Source organism: Nelumbo lutea, chromosome 5, assembly GCF_056320005.1.
Source record: "Nelumbo lutea isolate HS-2025 chromosome 5, American lotus-T2T, whole genome shotgun sequence".
Taxonomy (NCBI): Eukaryota; Viridiplantae; Streptophyta; class Magnoliopsida; order Proteales; family Nelumbonaceae; genus Nelumbo; species Nelumbo lutea.
In genome coordinates this window covers 34,228,627-34,249,079 of record NC_142688.1, presented here as the reverse complement: position 1 = coordinate 34,249,079, position 20,453 = coordinate 34,228,627, and the positions used below count along the sequence as shown (strand labels likewise).

General features: G+C 35.5%; 2 protein-coding genes and 1 non-coding gene across 4 annotated transcripts; 2 read left to right on the top strand and 1 right to left on the bottom strand.

Annotated features, from left to right (window-relative positions):
- Positions 1-2,583: 2,583 nt before the first annotated feature.
- On the top strand, positions 2,584-4,211 carry LOC148851608 (pre-mRNA-splicing factor ISY1-like protein). The gene is made up of 2 exons (XM_088945534.1): positions 2,584-2,767; positions 3,178-4,211. Exon 2 carries the CDS (start codon positions 3,195-3,197, stop codon positions 4,080-4,082), a length of 888 nt encoding a protein of 295 aa, XP_088801660.1. The 5' UTR covers positions 2,584-2,767; positions 3,178-3,194; the 3' UTR covers positions 4,083-4,211.
- Positions 4,212-11,082: 6,871 nt separating this feature from the next.
- Positions 11,083-11,166, top strand: TRNAL-CAA (transfer RNA leucine (anticodon CAA)). The gene has a single exon. It is a non-coding gene; the product is annotated as a tRNA-Leu (tRNA).
- A 728-nt stretch (positions 11,167-11,894) lies between these two features.
- On the bottom strand, positions 11,895-13,819 carry LOC148851606 (Plastid-lipid associated protein PAP / fibrillin family protein). 2 transcript variants are annotated; one of them, XM_088946299.1, is made up of 7 exons: positions 13,283-13,819; positions 13,040-13,155; positions 12,830-12,952; positions 12,562-12,660; positions 12,405-12,449; positions 12,197-12,270; positions 11,895-12,083 (listed from the first exon to the last, which is right to left on the bottom strand). In XM_088946299.1, the coding sequence occupies exons 1-7, from the start codon at positions 13,581-13,583 to the stop codon at positions 11,999-12,001; spliced, it is 843 nt and encodes a 280-aa protein (XP_088802425.1). In that variant the 5' UTR covers positions 13,584-13,819; the 3' UTR covers positions 11,895-11,998. The 2 variants fall into 2 exon arrangements, with proteins under 2 accessions (XP_088802425.1, XP_088802426.1); XM_088946300.1 differs by lacking the exon at positions 12,562-12,660.
- Positions 13,820-20,453: the final 6,634 nt, after the last annotated feature.

Below are 20,453 nucleotides of genomic sequence, written 5' to 3'. Positions count from 1 at the left end.
TAGCAACAGCCTTCTCTCTCCTACCCACAAGAACCCTACCCATGCGTCGATTTTGTACATTGAGAGTATCTCCCATGTTTGTATGGTACCATTCATGGGTAGAAATATTCTTAATATACAGCTGTAAGTGTCATGTGGGTAGGATTCTTCTGGGCAGGAGATTTGAATTGTTCTCTCACACCTTCAAAGCTATTCAGTTACCTATACCCCGAGAATCTATAACTGAGATGTTTATAAATTGGCTAGGTATGCGCTCTCCTGTAATTCCATTTGTATTTCTTAGGCCTATTCTGGACTCTGATGAACAAGGAATGAAATTGGTTTGCAGAATATGGAAGGTGTTGGCCAATGTATATGATTTTATTTCTTAAACCAAAAACAACTGCCATATCAGTAAAAACATTACTTTTTTTTGCTGATGTGGCAGTTATTTTTGTTTTAGAAAGTAAAACATTCACATTGGCGAGCATCCCCCGGTACCCACCCCAAAATTTAGGTTCATGAATATGGGGATATTCAATCTAAGCCAAATGTAACACAACTCGGTTGGGCAAGAGCATTGGCAGACTCAGGTGGGTTGGTAAAGTTTGAACTTTGAAGATTTTCTTGCTCATTTTTACCTATCGTTGGGTTTTACAGTCCTACTGTCCAACTATATAAAATAAAAAGAAGATCTCGCATACATGTATCATAAAGTATATATATGTTGTGTATATTATTTTGCAAAATAGATGCATGCATAAAATATGTGTGTACATGTTTATATGTTTTATGATATGCTTTAGAGGCGCATGAATATATACAATGGATAGATATGTCTAGGATCAAGTGCTTACTATTATACTGAAAGATTAAATTGATGATAAAGGTGCAATTTTATTTTCTTATCGCGGGTGGAAATGTTAAATCTAAACTGAATCAGCCCCTCACAACGTCCCACACCACATCCCACCAACTCCCAATGATGATGCCATCATTACTGATATTATTATCATCGGGAGATGTTCCCAATACATAATGGGAATGTGCTGTGGAACGTCATGGGAACAGTTTTGTGGGGGGCTGATTTGAACTCTGTTAAGTCCTATGAGTGAATCCTCAGGGCAATGCTGGCCTCAGCCAGGCCACAATCTCTTCCGCCCCTCACCCCGTAACTCAGGGACTCAAACCCATGACCTAGTTCCAATACCAAGTTTAGGATAAGTTTAAGCTAATGATGAGAACACAACTTTATTTTCTTAATGAGGATTGAGGATGTTAACCGAGATGAACCATAAGGATGATGATAGCCCCAATTAGGCCAACAATATGAATACATTTGAATATATCAGAGAAACTGATCTCAAGAATATATCAATTACACTACATCTAATGTTGAAAAAATTTTGAAAAACGATATAAACACATAAGAAATATATATATTTTAATAATTTATATGAAGAGATACATTGCACTCAATATTTTAATAATTTACTAATAATAAATAAAAACAATTGAGCTCCCAATCTACTAAAACTTGATTGCAAGACACATTAAATTGTTGTTAGGTTAATGGATCTATCAATCTTATAGCTTTTCCTTACCATGAAAATAATTAAGTTTATATAAAGTAAATTATTTTCTGGTTTTTGGATTTTCAAAAAAATAAAAAAGAATCATTTTTACACAAATTATTGTTAGATCAATGAATTTAATGTATCGTTGTTAGGTCCATCTTATAATTCTCTTCTGCCATGAAAATCGTTTAAAACAAAAACCATGAAAAAGTTAAGGTTTTAAGGTGCATTTGAAAAAGTTTGGACGACTATTGGCTATCAATTTATTATAAATTGAAGGGTAAATTATAAATAGGTATTCCGTATTTTGGGGTAGTAACAGATGGTATTTTTAACTTTCAATTGCAATACTTCAGCATCTTGAACTCGAAAAAATAGACATTTGGGTCCATCTAGTAGTATTTTTTCAATTAAACATTATATAATATCAAAACTACCCTTTTTTATCTTAAATTATAAAAATTAAATAATTAAAAATGATCAAAAGTTTAATTTATACATTAACCAAAAGTGGTTGATCCCTTAACTAATTTAATAACTTATGTGGTGATTAATTAGACTATATAAGTTTAATTGATGGAAGGCTAATTTTAACATTATGTAATATTTAATTGACAGAATACTAACGGTTGGACCCAAGTATCCATTTTTAAGAGTTCGGGGTGCTCAAATATTGCAATTGAAAAATTCAAAATACTCTGTCACTACCCTTAAGTACAGGGTACCTATCTATTATTTACCCTAAATCAAATCTAATCCGGTTTAGGTTTACAATACTCGAGGGCTCAACCCAAGCCCAATCCAAGCTAAGGGAAGAGTTTGAGACTTAAGTTTTTAGGTTCAAATCCAATACAAAGCCAATCTTAATTTCTTTCCTTTTCCATCTCCACCCAATGAAAAAAAGAACTACAGACCCGATAGGAGATTTATTCAATTTCGGGTGCTTGATATTTCTTATCGGGTCGGCTCTTATTTTTGTTGAACCCGAACCGTTGGCTTCAATTGAGTCTGCGATGCTGGAAACACTGTTTGGAAATTGCCCAGTTGTCCGCTCCATTTTTACAGGAAAGTGGAAAAACGAAAGCACACACCAAAGCGCGCTTTTGCGTCCCCCTCCCTCTCTCTCTCTCTCTCTCTCTCTCTCTCTCGGGCATTGTCTCTTTCTCTCTAATCGGCGAGTGAATAACTGCTTTAGCGGCTACCGTTCGAAGGTGAGTCTAGAGTTTCTGTCCAATCATTCTTTTTTGCTTTGGTTTTTCGCTTCCTAAAAGCGGAACTTCAGATTTTGCTTGATTCATTACTAGGTTTTTTTTTTTTTTTTCTGTTACATGACCAAACTTGTGAAACCTCCAGTACCAAATTAGACCAAAAGCCTTTTTATTCCCACCTCTGCGGATTTGTTATCCTTTTCTTGCTTCAATGTTTTGGCACGAGCTTGAATTGTTATTGATTTGCAGAGAAAAAAAATGCATCTTCAGATTAATTCTGCAGGCGTTTATTTAAAGTTTAGGCTCAAGAGGCTAAATTAGATAGTCCACTATAGCTTTGAACAAAATTAGGTTTTCAAGACTTTATTCTGCAGATTTTTTCTTACTAAAATCTCGGTTGTTTGTACTACTAGGGCTGAAATATTGAAAGATGGCTCGAAACGAGGAGAAAGCTCAGTCTATGCTAAACAGATTTATCACGTTGAAGAATGAAGAGAAAAAGAAACCTAAAGAACGCCGACCGTTTCTAGCTTCCGAATGCCGTGATCTGGCTGAAGCTGACAAATGGAGACAACAGATAATGCGAGAGATTGGTCGGAAGGTTGCTGATATCCAAAATGAGGGCCTGGGTGAGCACCGGCTTCGTGACCTCAACGATGAAATAAACAAACTCATTAGGGAGAAATGGCATTGGGAACGCAGAATTGTAGAGCTAGGTGGCCCGAATTACACCAAACATGCTGCTAAGATGACTGATTTGGAAGGAAATATTGTTGATGTTCCCAATCCTGGTGGCAGAGGTCCTGGGTATCGATATTTTGGTGCAGCCAAGAAATTGCCTGGTGTTAGAGAACTGTTTGAGAAACCACCTGAGCTGAAGAAGAGGAGGTCTAGGTATGAAATCTTCAAAAGGATAGACGCCAGCTATTATGGTTACCGGGATGATGAGGATGGGGTTCTTGAAAAGGCTGAGGCTCCTGCAGAAAAGAAGGTGAGAGAGGCTGCACTTAATGAATGGTTGCTAATGGAAAAGATTAAGCAGGAGGCAAAGATGGCTGTCAAGAGCGGGGAAGTTGCAAGTGCTGCTACAGTACTATTTGAGGAAGAAGAGGATATTGTGGAGGAGGAAAGAAGGGCAAAGGAGAAAGAGAGCGAGAAAGAGCAGGAGTTTGTAGTTCATGTGCCTCTTCCAGATGAAAAAGAGATTGAAAGGATGGTTGTCGAGAAGAAGAAGATGGAATTGTTGAGTAAATACACGAGTGACAATCTCTTGGAAGAACAAATTGAAGCAAAGGCCATGCTTAATGTTCAGCATTAGCTGTTTCAACAATTTTGCATCCACTGTGGTTTGAGGATATCATGTTATTCTACTGGATGCCAATTTCTCTCTTTAAATTTGTATGAAACTCTAAGGAAGCAAGAAATGTTTTATTACTCGTAACCTTAACATTACTTGTTCATTATCTTTTCATTTAGGTTGTAGTGTAAAATGAACCATTTGTTTTTCTGGTTGAAAATTTTGAGCTGTATTTTTCCTTCCAGGATGAAAACTTAACTTTTTTTCCTTTTGTCAAAAGAACAACTACTAATTCATTACTTCAGAAAAGTATTTACATGTACACCTTCTGAATCAAAAAATATATCCCTACCATACTTACAAGCTCTGTATGCTAGATTATGAGCAGTATTATTTCTTGATTTGTTCACCTACATCACAGAAAACTTATCAAAATAGTTAAACAGATTGAAAACATTATTTTTTTTTTTTTTGTCTAACAATTGAAAACATTATCATATAGAACTTTCTGAGACCATCCTATTTGCTTTAGCTCCAATTAAACTTTCTATAATGGATGCTGCAGCAGAAAGTAGAAGAACTTCCTTCATAATCTTCTCCCTAGCCAACTCAATAACTTGAAGAACTGCCCACCACTTACTTCCATGCTATCTGAAGCCTTGCATTGAATCCCTGGTGCATATATAATGGAACTCACAGAGTTCATAAAAATCATTCCCATTGGTCAAAAGATCCATCCATCCATATTTGTGGATCAAATATGTTTGTCCTTTGTTGTTGGGTCTCTCTTGATGAAAAGTTATCTTTTCATGCCATGCTTGTTTCGGCATAAAATTAGGGGAAAATTTTCTGCTTAAATCTTTGGGCTATATATATATATATATATATTTTCTGTTTGAACAAGCCTCTTTTTTTTTTTTTGTAAAAGGGACAGAATTAATAGCTCAAATATTTGTTTCTGAAAAGTTTTACATCCATTTTACAAAGAAAGAAACACAATTGTAATTGAATTCGATTACATAAAGGTGTTTAAAGTAGAAAATTTGGTTTCTGTGGTGCCATTCTATGGGACATACTTTAATGTGCACGGTTTTTGTTTTATAGCTACTAGCAGAAAGCATGTCTATTACATTTGGGTTAAAAGGTGGTGTAGGGAGGGTTTTTGATGTGGACACCGGCAGTAGCAACAGTAATTTAGTGCAGCAGCAGCAGCAGTAATTTAGTGTTCTCAGCAGCAGCAATTTAGTGTTCTCATCCTATCTTATCTATTCAATATTCTTGCCTTATTTGCTTTCAGTAGTAGGGATTAGTAGGAGTCTTATCTATTCAGTGTTCTTATCTTATCAGTTCAGTAGTATGGATTAGTAGGGAGTCTTATCTTATCTTATCAGTTCAGTAGGATAGATTAAGGGAGTCTTATCTTATCTTATTAGTTCAGTAGGATAGATTAGTAGGGAGTCTTCCTAAATGTAGGACTCTTATCTCTTGTAATCTCCTATTTAAGGAGTTGAGAATATTGAATAAAGGCATTGGAAATTTCAGTCAAGAAAGAGAGCAGAGGAGAGCTGGTGATCTCTTGAACAAATCACCATTAAGGCGCCAAGATAGGTTCCTCAAGAAAAGGGAGGAACAAAGGAAAACATGGGGTTTTTCCTGTGGACCGACCCGTGACGAGGTCCTATTCCCGGGCCCATAACAACTTGGTATCAGAGCAAGGTGTCATGGGTGACATTGAGTAGTTGACGGTTAGGGTTCATGAATTGGAGCTCAAGATTGTGGAAAACAGCACGAAGGTGCATGAGATCAAGGACGACGTCCGAGAATTAAGGCGCTTGATGGAGTTGTACTTTTCCAGCAAGGAAAGGAACCCGAAAGGGGTTGCAACCACAACCGGCCTTCGACCAGACGTGGCAGAATCGTCGGGCGAGTAGCAGGTCGTTGCCCTAGCGTAGGTTAGCAACACCCAGAATGTCCCGATTAAGTAGGAATCCGGTGTCGTCGAGGTGTTGCAAAATCTTGGGATTGCATATCTTCAAGTTGTTGCAAGTGCTAGGGCAAGTGTTGGTGAAGGAGCTTGTATGCCTCATGTTGCGGTTGCAAATGTTGCAAAAGAGTGTTTGTTAGCTGCAGTCAGATCAGATCCTAGGACTGCACATATCTGGGTGAATCTTGCTAATGCATACTATTTGGTTGGTGATCATAGAAGTGCTGGAAAGTGCTTGGAAAAGGCAGCAAAACTGGAGCCTAATTGCATGTGAACTCGATATGTTGTTGTGCTTCATCGTATCAAGGATGCAGAAAGGTCTCAGGATCCCACCAAACAACTTTCATGGGCTACGAATGAAATGGCTTCAATGCTCAGAGAAGAGAACTCTGCAACAATTGAGCTTCGGATAGCATGGACAGGACTTGCCATGGTTCACAAGGCTCAGCATGAAAATGCAACAACGTTTGAAATGGGACATAATGATTTGACGGAAGTGGAAGAGCGAGCTCTGTACGCACTAAAGCAGGCAATAGACGAGGATCCAAATGACGCAGTTCAGTGACACCAGCTTGGCCTTCACAATCTTTGTACTCTACAGTTCAAGACATCTCAGAATTACCTTAAGGCTACAGTTGACCATGGCAAAGAATGCAATTACGCATGGTCAAATCTTGGTATCTCACTGCATCTGTCTAAGGATGAACCCTCTTCATTGGAACCCGATCCAGGAGGGCAAAATCATTCCACCTATTCGGGATTCCTTTGACTGTGTTTCAAGACACCCATCCTGAATTCGTGCTTGAGGACAAGCTCGTAGTCCAAGAGGGGAGTAATGATGTGGATACCGGCAATAGCAACAGTAATTTAGTGCAGTAGCAACAACAGTAATTTGGTGTTCTCAGCAGCAGCAATTTAGTATTCTCATCCTATCTTATCTATTCAGTATTCTTGCCTTATCTGCTTTCAGTAGTAGGGATTAGTAAGAGTCTTATCTATTCAGTGTTCTTATCTTATCAGTTCAGTAGTATGGATTAAGGGAGTCTTATCTTATCTTATCAGTTCAGTAGGTTAGATTAGTAGGGAGTCTTCCTAATTAGCAAGGGGTCTTTCTGAAAGTAGGACTCTTATCTCTTGTAATCTCTTATTTAGGGAGTTGAGAATATTGAATAAAGGCATTGAAAATTTCAGTCAAGAAAGAGAGCAGAGGAGAGTTGGTGATCTCTTGAGCAAATCACCATTAAGGCGCTAAGATAGGTTCCTCAAGAAGAGGGAGGAACAAGGGAAAACAGGGGGTTTTCCCGTGGACCGACCCGTGACGAGATCCTATTCCCGGGCCCATAACAGTTTTCTATTTGGAAGTGGCTGCTGTTAAGCTGCTTCTAGTACAAGTTTAGGCACTATAGCATTGAACTGTGAGGAAATACCTGTTATGGCTGTTTTTCCATTATCTTATCATTCCGAGTTGTTTGGTACATTTTTTAATTTCTAATAATATGAATTCCTTTTGTCATCAGCTTAGCAATACTGAAAATTATTTTTTAAATGAAAGTTTTCCTGGAAATTTATCTTTATCTGTTTCCTTTCCTTAACCTCTTTTTGTTTCAGTAGGATGGTTCTTTTCACAAACATTCAATTGCTGATGAAAAATTGAAATCAATAATTGAGAAGGAAACTTACTGTGAAGGCTCAATGCTATTACCATAAAAAAGAAGGGGAAGCTCAGTGCAGAGAAAGGTGGTTAACCGTTTCAGGTTCATCAATGCAGATGACACAGCTGTAGCTGTCTAGCACCATTCCTCTTCTTAACAGATTGTCCCTGTCTAGCACCATTTTTCCAAAGTTGCAACTGAACCAAGAAAATCATTTTTTTCTGCATTGTTCCTTCATAAAGGCAGTTTAGCATATAGCTTTAAATACATTTGGGTGGAATGGTTGTTTTCCCAGCCACAGTAAGACTTTCTTAAAGGCTGAAATATACAAGGGCTTAAAAGAGGTAAGATTATATTTAGACATATCATCCTTTGCAGTTATTTTGTGCACATGGTCTGAGAGAAATGCTGACTTCTTTGAAAACAAGGCATTTGTATAAAAGGAAAGCCATGCTAATGGCTGTCAACAAGCAAGAAATTCAGGGAGCTTCTTACACCATTTTTTATCACTGTACTTTGTTTTTGCCATAGTAACGTTCTGATGCATACACTTCTGTGTAGACCCCACTGTACGGCCCCTCTATGTACAGGGGTGCTGATGATCTTCTTCTTATGTCTACTAACAATACTTTACCTTTAAAAATAATAATAAAAAGAAGCTCAGTGCAGAGACCTGAATCTCTTGACTCTAATAAAGTCTTCCCCAACTCTCCAGTGAAAATGTGAAATGAAACAGAAAGATCATTAGTTATGGAACTACTACATACAAAACTCGGTGTTGGATGAGAAATTCAGGTTGAATGCTCTCGTTTTGACACTATTTTATGTGAAAGCTCAAGAAAAATAACTTAGTAAGCAGCCATAAGAGTCACAATCGCATCTTGAGGCTGGTCTTGCATTAAGGGCGAGTTTTACATGTATGAATTGAAAATTCCATTTGTCAAATTGTTGGGGTCTAAAATTCTAATTCTTATTCCCTTAATTCTTTTAACTAATGTTTTTTTTATGAAACCTAACAATTTTAGTAGTATTTAGACCTTATGTTTTACTTTGCATCAAGAGATTTCTGATGGAGATTGAAGGTGCAATTCCAACAATAAGTTTGCAGTTTGCTTTTAAGCTACTATTACAAAAAAACATTCACACTTAAAAGCCAAGTTAGTGGGTGATGGGCATTCATTTGGAGGAGCATTTATTCTTGGAGATTAAAGCTTTTTTTTTAAGAGAGGGAGGATTTTAACAATTTATCTTACTCTTTGTTCCAAGCACTTGATTTTTAGGAGGTTTCTCTTAAGATGGAGCACTTAAAAAGAGTTAAGACGACCTCTCTCTTCCCCCACCTTTTTGTTTGCCATTATTCTTCTTCAATTTTATTATCTCCTATTTTAGTTACAACGGAGGTTCAAAGTGCCCTGCGATTTCGTATTGTATCTTTTGTTCAATGACACATCTGTTTTAATGTTGATGTAACCGTTTCTGGCCACGTACCAATGTTTTGTGATGTAAAATTTTTTTGGCTAAGTACCTCGTTATTTGACCTAGTGGTGACGTGCCTTGGTGATGAATTACCTGGTGGCGAACTGCCTAGTGGAAAATTGTTTGGAGGCGAACTGCTTGGTGGCAAACTGCCTGGTGGCGAATTGCCTGGTGGCGAGCTCCCTGGTGGCAAACTGCCTGGTGGCGAGCTCCCTAGTGGCGAATTGCCTGGCGGAGAGCTACCTGGTGGAGAACTCCCTGGTGGAGAGATACCTGGTGGCGAACTCCCTACTAGGCGGCCTATGACTTAGAGAATGGTGGAGTTCCCTGGTGTAGCACAACCCGACTGCCCTTTGCATGAGGCGGTCTTCTTTCCTTTGTAGGCAGTGAGAGCTGAGGAACCTGCGAGAACTCCATCATTTCCTCCTCTTTGTAGGCGGCGGGAGCTGAGGGACCTGCGGAAACTCCATATTTTCCTCCTCTTTGTAGGCGACGGGAGCTGAGAGACCTGCAAGAACTGAATCAGAGGACCCGGGGGTATTTTCCCGGCAAGGGCTCTCCGACACTTAAGTTAGCACTCTGATTGTAGAGCTTTGAAGATAATATTAGAGAAACGAGAGAGCTAGAGAGCAGGGATTACCTCCATATTTTTTCCATCCCCCTTCCCCTTTGGGGGGTGAGGTCTTTATATACCGGAGTCCTCGTGGGTTAGGTGGGTGAAAAGCCTCCAAACGGTAAGACTCGTCACATCCCGTCAGAATCGGGGTATGGTGGTGAACTCCTCGAGGTTGTCAGGCTGGCGCTTGTGTCAGGTGGCCAGGTCGGCGCTTGGGCTAGGTTGTCAGGGCGGCGCCTGCGTCAGTCGGTGGGTCAGTGTCTGGGCCAGGTTGTCAGGTCGGCGCCTGTGTCAGTCGGTGGGTCAGTGTCTGGGCCAAGTCGTCAGGTCGGTGCCCGTGTCAGTTGGCGGGTCGGTGTCTAGGCCAGGTTGTCAGGTAGGAGATCTTCCTGCGATACGTCATACTCTTGTACCGAGCTACTCTACAAGTGGCGAGCTGCCTGTGGCAAGCTTCTTATGGCGAGCTGCCTGTGGCGAGCTGCCTATGGCGAGCTGCCTATGGCAAGCTGCTTATGGCGAGTTGCCTATGGTGAGCTGCCTATGGCGAGCTGCCTGTGGCGAGTTGCCTGTGGCGAACTGCCTGTGGCGAGCTGCATGTGGCGAGCTGCCTATGGCGAGCTGCCTGTGGCGAATTGCCTATGGCGAGTTGTCAAGAGGCCACACTTAATTGGCATAAGGTGCCATGTGTCACAATTCCACTAGATGGCTAAATCTACCCTCATCAAATGTATTTTTAGAAATTTTTTAATAATTAAATAGAATAAAAGTGGCCTTTTGAAATTTTGAAAAGAAAAATTCTATGATGTCGGAAAGACAAGGTACCAGAAAGGCTTGATCAATCATGAATCACCCTCCTGAGTTTTAAGCATTTCCTGTTTCATATCTTTTTGGCATCAAGGTTAAACCCTTTAGTTCAGTTAGGAAAGAGTACAAGTACATGTCCGATGTAAATACATACAAAATAATTCAAAATATAAGGCTTTGTACTCTATGTATTTGTAGTCGTTCCAACCTGAGCCTTTGAAAAAAAAAACCAAAAAAAAAAAAGAGAAAGGTTTATTAATACACCCCCTCCTACTTTAACCTTAGTTCTCCTGTACTGTACAGGGTAAGGATATTGGAGATGCAACAATATCATTCATCTGCACAAGTTTTTCGACTGCACAGAATTCTTTCTTATGCTTTCCTCTATCTTGTTTTGGAATTGCTTGTACATGAATGTGTTAATTATTGAATTACTTGGTGAATGTTTCGCTGTCAATAAAATCTTTTACTATGAGCATTCTCTTAGTTGTCAGGATGGCCGAGTGGTCTAAGGCGCCAGACTCAAGTTCTGGTCTTCGTGAGAAGGCGTGGGTTCAAATCCCACTTCTGACAATTCATTTTTGTGGCTCCAGGTGTGAGGAGCAGATCCGGTTTCCCATCTTAAAGGTTATGTTTGGTTTGAAGGAAAAAGCAAGAAAAGGTTGAGCCTATGAGTTCAGCAGAGATTCACGCTCTGTTAAGGAAGTGATGATGCTAACAAGGTTGATAAATCCATCCATTCCTAACCATCGTGCCCTGGAGGAGGCCGGAGCACCCCCACACCCCCGGCTCTCAGTCTGCCCATTTCTTATTAGCTGCATCATAATGAGCAAATAGCTCGGTTTAGGAGCCCATGGCTTGACACCCAGCAACCACCATTTGATGGGTTCCATAGAAATTATGTGGATCAAAACCCCATCTACTCCATTAATTAACCAGTCACAGAATCATGTCAAAATCTCATGTTGAGCCTGCTATAAATTATTCGTCAAATGATTGACTGATTTTGACATGATTCTGTGACTGGTTAATTAGTGGAGTAGATGGGGTTTCAGATGATAGCTCTGCAGCAAGCCAGTAACCTGATTCAGTTCATTGACAGTTTTCCTCTTGGATACACACCTTGGCAAAATGAAAATGGAGGTCACCAATTTTGTTGGAATACAACTGCCCTGTCACATGAATGCTTCTATGTTTGTCTCAAGGGAAGAATTAATAATTTAATATTGTTAGCTCCCTTCTTTCCCTTGATTCTGAATTGACAGAATTGTTTAAAAATTTTTAGGAAAAAAAGCAATAGATGCCCTGTGTAAATTACTTTTCATTTATAAGCAATTGGCATGAATACATGGAATGTATGTTGGTTGAAAAAAATGGGGATAATGATTTCTCTCAACAAAACTATTTAGGAATTTTCCTGCTTTGATCTTTCCAGTAAGAAGATATTGCCTTTATCATCTCTTCCAATGCGCATGGACTCGTCAACATATCTGGATATAACTCGAGTCTAAAGAAAAACAATTAGTAGTTCCCATTTGAGTGTTGATTTCTGCAATAAAACGATACAAATTTGACTGAACTGTAAGTAAAAGAAAAAGGATACGTGATCTCCAGCCAACCCTCTGGATTGAAGATACCAAGCAGAAGATCATAGTTCTTCTGGAACACATTCATCAACTATTGTCTCACACATAACAATCTTAGTTAGCAACAGTTAGTTCAAGAGTGGAAGTGCTCCTTACAGGTAATATTTTAGTTTCTTTCCAGAAAATAAACCATTGAATGACAGTCTTTTGAAAAGCCCACCATACCTGATCAGGTGTAATGGTTGAACTTCCGTACTCTATATCAACTCTCTGCAACAAGAAGGAAAGATGACAGGATGTTAGGGACTTACAAGCCAAAAGAATTTGCAGAATCTGTAAAACAAAAGTAACTCTCTTGGCAAGGAGTAATAGAGTTGTCAACTGATTTGGATGTAATCTTGAAGGAGGCTTGAATGATCAACTCTCCATTCAACAAACTCAATCCTCTTGCGTTGAACTTTATCACATTAACTGCTTTACCCTGCATTTTTCCATCACATGTATCTTGAAAATAATCAATTAAAGACGAAGACTCTCTCTCTCTCTCTCTCTCTCTCTCTCTCTGAAGAAAAAGAAAAAGGAAACACTATCGAAAAAGCTAATTTTTTCATCTTCACTGTGCAATTTGAGCTGAAACTGGGATATAGTACCTCAGCAACGTAAATATTCTGGAAAAAATCTCCCAAAGTAATGAAATCTCGTAATCCTAGTTTGGTCCTTTTCGCACCCAGAATCGAAATTGTGCTGTAGATGAGTTTCCAGCATCCACCCACCTTGCAATTATCAGAAAATAGAAGTAACCAACCATCCAATTTCAGTTGCATAAAGCAAATACAGAGTAAAAGACCAACTACTCTTACCTTGTTTAGATCTTGGGTAGGATCAGGAGTTGGATTCTGGGCCTCCAGCAGCTCCACCAGACCTAAAATTTCAGACTTCTTTGCCGATGGGACTCCAAAAATGCCTCTGTTGATGCCTTTATACATGTTTATTCATTCCATTTCAACTCAACTTCCACTCGCATTACCCACATAAGCTAATAATTTTTCAAATTGAAGAGAGCGAAGGAACTAAAATTTGATACACAGGTCAGGTGAATATACCTTGTAAAACCTGATTAAGAGCTGCTTTGATCTGGGGGATTGCCTTGGACTCTTCTGATACCTCTACTTCTTGTTCCCCAACCAAACCAGAACCCCGTTCTGCAGCTCTAATGTTGTAAGTGGGTCTAAGCCCAGAAGCCTGCTCACCTAATCCTAAGCTCTTCTTGAGCTTTAAATGGGTGGCTGGGGTTGCTCTGCTAGTTTTTATCATCTTTCTCATCTTGTGTGTTGTAGGTACTACATGACAAGCTCTGACGGGTGGCTGTATGAGCTCGATAGCCATGAATTCAGTCACAAGCATACGAAGGAACAGTTTTCCTTACAATGGGCAGGAAGGAGGAGTTTGGCGACATACAGCCATAGGAGGAGGAACCAGGTCTATTAATAATCTCAAGACTCGGACTTTCTTGCTTATGTTTTATAAATACATGGATCATTTATTAAATATAAAAAAAAAAGGATTGAAAAAAGGGTTGATGATTTGGGACCCTAGACCAGTTAGTAGTTGCCTCTTGTCCTGATAAAGCGGTGATGTCTTCAGACTTTTTAGTGACTCTATTAATGTAGAAGAATATAGTTTATTATTTATTTTTCTTTTATTGTATTATTGTAAAGCGAGAGAGAGAGAGAGAGAGAGAGAGAGCATCTTTTGTCTTTTCCACTGGGATATGCGAGGTGTATAGACTATAGACTATAGCAAATTGTATGGGCCGAAATTAACCCCAGAAACAAGAAATAAATAAATTGATCCACATGTCGCTTTTAAAAGCTTTATTTTTACAATGGATAAATTAGGAGGATGTGTGGCCGAGAGAGCACTTGGGAGTACATCTGCAAATTAGCTTGAGCTGACTTGACTCGTTCATCAACATTGATTGATCACCGGCTCACCGCTCGCTTATTGAACCAAGCCTGAGCCCAATTTTCCGGCTCCTCACTCCTGAGCCAGGAGTTGGTCTTACTTCTTAGAATTTCTGATTTTTAATCTAAGTTCATTTGGGCTGTTTTGCCAAACGAGCCTGAGCCGACCTTGGTCCTTGCCTTGGATATGTTCTATCCGGTAATTTATTTCTATCCAAATCCTTACAACATAGGGAAAGGTTTTTTGTTGTCATTCAAAGTTTTCAAAAAGTTCGGGATTGAAAGCGCAAGAGGAATGTCTTTTTTATGGGGAAGTAGAAGATATGAGTTAGGGGTGAGCAAATAGGTAGGTTTTATCTGGAATTGAATGGAATTCACTTCTAATTGGCTTTGAATTGATTATATCCAATCTGTTATAAGGCAGGATCTGATTCTAAATTCTTGAAATCAATATCTATCTAGGCCAGTTCCAAGGTCTAGGGGTTACCCTACCCAAACCAAGCCAATGAATTGACCTTGGTTGGCCTTGGTGGAACCTGCCTTAGTACTGAACTTGTCTTGAAATAAACCCTAAAAGTACTTTTGGATTGTAAAGATTTGAATCCAAGCATTCATGGTTACAAAGGCCAATGTCTCATTTGGCCATTGAGTTATTTAACTTATTTGATCATTTGTTTTCATTAAGTTTTGAACCACATAATGATAATCTACATATCAAGTTACTTAATTTAATCAATAAAAATAATACACATTTCAAACTATATATCATATTTATCGAAAATCAATTTTTTAAAGAATATGCTTCCTTTTTCTTTTTAAGGAGGGGAGTGAAGAAAGAAAAAGGTTCCACAGATAGACATTGGAATTAACCATGAAACCACCAGGCTAGAACTGACCTGGAACCATCCTTCACAGGGTAGGTTCTAGGTTTTGCCATGAAACCAAACTGAACCACCCATACTCACCCCTAATATGAATCATATTTTTAAACATTAACAAATGGCAAGATAAATTTGGATGACAATGGATCCATTAATCCCTAAGCCAATGATCGATGGAGGTTGGTGGTGGGACCAACTAGAAGAAAAGAAACATAAAGGTGATTATAAATAAGAGAATGCCATTACACTCCTTTGGGCCTTTGGAATAAATTCATGCCACTTGAACAAGCATGTAGTAGCTACAACTGAGGTTTAACTTTTCAAATTCAAATTTAATGACTCTTAATTAATTATCACATTTAATAACGCGTTATTAAAATCAAATTGAATAGTGCATTTAAGGCAATATTCAAATTCGAATTTGAATTTGACATGCCACTAACTTGCCTATTAAAAATCACAAATAGGGGATAAAGGGATTTGAACCCTAGTCATTTGATTCTAACAAATACAAGTCCACCACTACGTTATACCACAATGTTTATCATATAAATTTGTATTTTAATTCTTAATTAAGTTTTTCTGTTAGTGGATGACTACCAATAAAAAATAAAATTCATCATTAAAATATATATAATAAATATCAATGTTTAAAGAACCGGGCTAGACATCAACCTAGAAAAGGAGAGATTCAATTGAGGTCAAATTGTGATGATGTAATATTATATATATAATTGTATTCTTTTATAACATATATATTTTATTTTTATTTTAATTTTTTATGAGGCACGTATCTCAAAAAGTTACCCAAAATAAAAATAAAGGTCACCGCAATAGGACATCTGAGCAAAAAGTTATGGCCTTTAGAAGTTTGCATTAATGTGCTAAAACAATTTAAAAAATCGGTTATTTTTCTAAAACCATGATTGATTCACTAGTTTTCGAGTTTGACTAGTCGGGTCAGCAATTTTGGAAAAATTTTAACTAAATCTAGTCATGGTTCAACTAGTCCAATAGGCCAATCAGTCATATTTTCTAAAAAATGATAAATAATAGAAATTATATTGATTCTTTAAATACTATGGTAATGTATGCATACACAAACATTTTAATTCTTTCATCATTTTTTCAACAATTTCCAATTATGTCTCAATATTTCACACTTTGTATAAATCATTGAAATATGAGTTTTTATGTTTAAATAGCTTATTTATAGTGATATAAAACTCATATTTATTGTAATTAACATAAGTTTTTAGGATTTATATGAATTTCTTAGTATATTCATATGTATCTTCATTTTTCGTCTGTATCTATGCGACTAAGTGTATCTTGATGCATCTCTTAAAATTGTCTTTCCAATACACATTACGTTTCTGATATTTTTAACCTTGACTGCAATGAGTTCATCTATGATAAAACCCATCTACTCTACACGATTCTTTGTTTTTTAGTAAGTCCACTATTCATAGGTTAGACTTGTACCTAATGGTACTATACTTCACTATTTTTCTGGATGTAAACTTCATTTTGGTCCAACCAAACAAGCTGTATTGTACAACCAAAGCTGTACTGAAAAGGGTGGTGAAAAGAAATAATTGAGGAAATTGAATGTAGACAATAGACTTTTTTATGGAGGTCCTACCAATAAAAGGGTGACCCAAATGAGGTAGGTACCCCCCCTTTGGATTATTAGTTGGAGATGGAACACCCCAAACCGTCAAATCAACTCTAGGGGAAACAATCATCGTTAGTTGCAATAAACATTTGTATATCATAGTTGCTAACCAAGGTTCAAAATATCTCGATATTATCGCTTTTTTTCTTACCAAAAAAAATATTATCAGCTTTTAAATCCTTGGAAAATTAAATGAAGGTATTTAAGACATGTGGCGATTTCAATGCCTTTCTTAGAGATGCCCATGTTCAACTTTTCAATCAAAGGTTGTGTTTAGTTTGAAATAAAAAGTAGGGAAAGGAAGGAATTGGTTTGAAAGATAGGAAAAGAAAGGGAAAGATAAGGTGTGTTTGGTTAGGAACAATGGGCAATATTCTTAGACTGTCTTTGGTTTGGAAGAAAAAGATAGTGAAATAGAGGGCTTTCAAACTAAACACAACCTAAAAGTATTGCCCCTTTGAATTGCGAGTGTCAATGTTCCTAACCAAGTTCATAGCTTACAATTTTAGGAGGTTGGGTGAAGACCCCATGGCCATGGCTCATTAATAAGTACTAAAAAAAAGATAAGTGGCTTTGAGAATAAATCATAAACCAAGAAAGTGCTAGCTTGACAATTGTATTTTAATATATAGATATAGATTAAGTAGGGCTGTTCATGGGTTGGGTTGGGTTGGTTTATTGGTGTTTTTCCAACTGACCTGACATGGTCGGTTTACCTAGAAATGAAACCAAAACCGACCCAGTACTAAGTAAAATTGACCTGATCGGTTTGAGTTAGTTTGGATCGGTTTTGTGAATGATTCTCTCGGTGTGAACGGTAAAGGATTCAAGTCTAAGAAGCGAATGTTGGATGCCTGGAAATTAAAAATAATTTGATGGATTAAAGCTGAAAGTTTATGTATCAAAAATTTTATATATAATATGTATCTTTTCGAAATAAAGTTGATATATATATATACACAAATATATATCTGAAATATATTATATATAATATATATCTAAGTCGATTCGGGTCAGTTCGGTTTTGCTTTTCACATGAAAATCAAAACCAAACCAAACCATCGGTTTATGTTTTTTTATAACCCAAAACCGACTGATGTTGAAGAAAAGCCGGCCAACTCAGGTTGGATTGGACCGGGTTGGTTAGTTTGTGTCTTGTTATGAACAGCCCTAGGATTAACCACCACACAAGGCATTCACCAATCAATTTATGGTCATCCATGGATTGCTCTCCCACGTATTTCACCCATGGAAGGAAGGTCATAATCCCTATGACCTTCCTTTTCTTTAGGATTTGAAGTCCAACAGATCTATATTTATATTAAAACAAAGCAGTCAATAAATTTTCTCATTTTTTTTTAATTTTTTGTTTTTTAATTCCATGTCATTTTAAAAACAACCAATGAGATGCACTTTCCCAATAACCTAAATAATCTCTTCTCTTAAATTTTATCCTAAACTACCTCCCCACTTTCTCCAGAATTGTATCTAATTCCTATTTATCTTCTAAATTATCTCTAATTCTTGTTTATCTCCACAATTATCTCTAATTTAGTAGAGAGTTTCTCTCCTAAATTATCTCTAATTTTTATTTATCCTCTCCCCTACTTTTTTATCTAATCTATCTAAAGAAAGTTGGGATTAAAAAATTTAAGAATTATTTAAATACTCTAACAAAATTATAATATAATAACTTTAAAATATTAATTAAAAATACAAAAAAATAATTTTATATTTTTACATAATATATCACGAAATTATGTACTGGCAATTTAAATGATGTTTTTCCAGATTATCAACTTAATTGCTTTTCAAATATTTAATGATATATAATAGCTTTAAATAAATAAAATTCAAATAATAAAAAATTTTAAATATTTTATATATTATTTAAATAACTAAATATTTATCATAGCTATATTTTAAATAGTTAAATAACAAAATTATCTAATAAATAATTTTATATTTTTACAAAATATATCACGAAATTATGTACTAACAATTTAAATTATGTTTTTCTGGATCATAGATTTAAATGTTTTTCAAACTTTGAATAATATGTAATAGATTTAAATAAATAAAACTCAAATAAAAAAAATTTAAATATTTTATAGATTATTTAAATATTTAAAAACTATATATTTATCATAACTAGATTTTAAATAGTTAAAATAACAAAATTATGTAATAAATTTTAAAAAAAAATCTTTAAAGCAGAAAAATAATTATAAGATAATATTGAAAATAATAATAATTTAATATATTACAAAATTAATAATTAAATTATGTAATAGTAGTATAAATTATGATTTTATGGATAATTAAATTCCATAAATAACTAATATTTTAAAACTTAAATATTTTACATATTATTTAAGTATTTAAATAATTGGGTATTTTAAATAACAACATACTTAACATAACTAGATTTTGAATAGTTAAAATAAAGAAATTATGTAATAAATTTAAAAAATTTCTTAAAAGTAAAAAAACAATTATAACATAATATTGAAATTAATAATAATTTAATATTTTTACATAATATTGTAAGTAACTTATTTCCCTTATATCAAGTAATAATTTGAGAAAATAAATTTTAAAAATCAATATTTATTAATAATAATTTAAAACTCTTAATCTGTATTTATTATATAATTATATATACTAAAATTGATACTTATTGTATTCCAATAATTATTTATTGTTTTTGTGAATTGATACTTATAGTAGAAAACTTTCAATAATTATTGGAGATTAAACTATTATTAGTTAAATTTTTAAATTTAATTTATTGTATTTTTGTTATAACTTATTTATTAATATTTATTAAATATTAAACTATTATTTGAGATTATACTATTTATTGACTAAGTTAATATATTTTTAGTACTTATTGTATTTTTGTAATTATCAATATATTTTCATAATTGTGTATTTTTGCTATAGATTTTCAATAATTATTGGAGATTAAACTATTGTTATTTATCTAAAATGAGACTACTAGTTTAGCTAAAATTATGAGTATTCATGAGTTGGTTCGATTCAGTCATAGGTTATTTGGCCAAACAAATTGACCTGGTTAGGTTGGGGAGTTTGTTAGTTGAAATCGGCCGACCTTTTATGAAAATCGACCCACTCAAGTTGTATTTTGGTTTGGTCAATTGGTTCAAAAGATTTAAACTTAAAATTAAATTAAATTTTAAAAATTATAGTACAATTATTAAAAAATAAATCTAAAAATTAGATTTATGATATAAAATATTTTATAATAAGAAATATGGGAAATTTCCCACTTTTCCATATTAAAAATTTAAATTATAAAATATTAATATATATATCCATGGTTAGGTCGTTCGATTTTGGTTGGTTTACAAATGGCCAAAGTGAAATTGATCCAACTTGGTTGAATTGGGAAAATTTTGAGCCAAATCCGACCTAAAATACTAGAAAACCAACCAACTTGGGTCGAGTTGATCGGGTTGATCGGTTTCATCAGTTTGATGAATAAACCTAACTGAAATTAATTATTGTTGCTTTTGTATTATAAAAAAATTATTAAAAGTAATATATAAAATATGAATAATTATTAATTATTTAAAAAGTTGAAAATATAAAATAATTGTATACTCTCATGTGATTCTATTTGGGTTATTTACTAGAACACATCTTATAGTTTTACATATTTACTTAAACTTAACTTATAGTTTTCATTTTATTAAAACATCCCATATATTTTACAACATATTTACTT

Bases quoted from the DNA above. Each gene is read 5' to 3' on its own strand.
- LOC148851608 (XM_088945534.1), top strand. From the start codon at position 3,195: ATGGCTCGAAACGAGGAGAAAGCTCAGTCTATGCTAAACAGATTTATC.
- LOC148851606 (XM_088946299.1), bottom strand. From the start codon at position 13,583: ATGCTTGTGACTGAATTCATGGCTATCGAGCTCATACAGCCACCCGTC. The intron at 12,953-13,039 runs GTAAGAGTAGTT...GATAATTGCAAG, and splicing joins CTACCCAAGATCTAAACAAG to GTGGGTGGATGCTGGAAACT. The intron at 12,450-12,561 runs GTTGACAACTCT...TTCTTGTTGCAG, and splicing joins TCAAGATTACATCCAAATCA to AGAGTTGATATAGAGTACGG.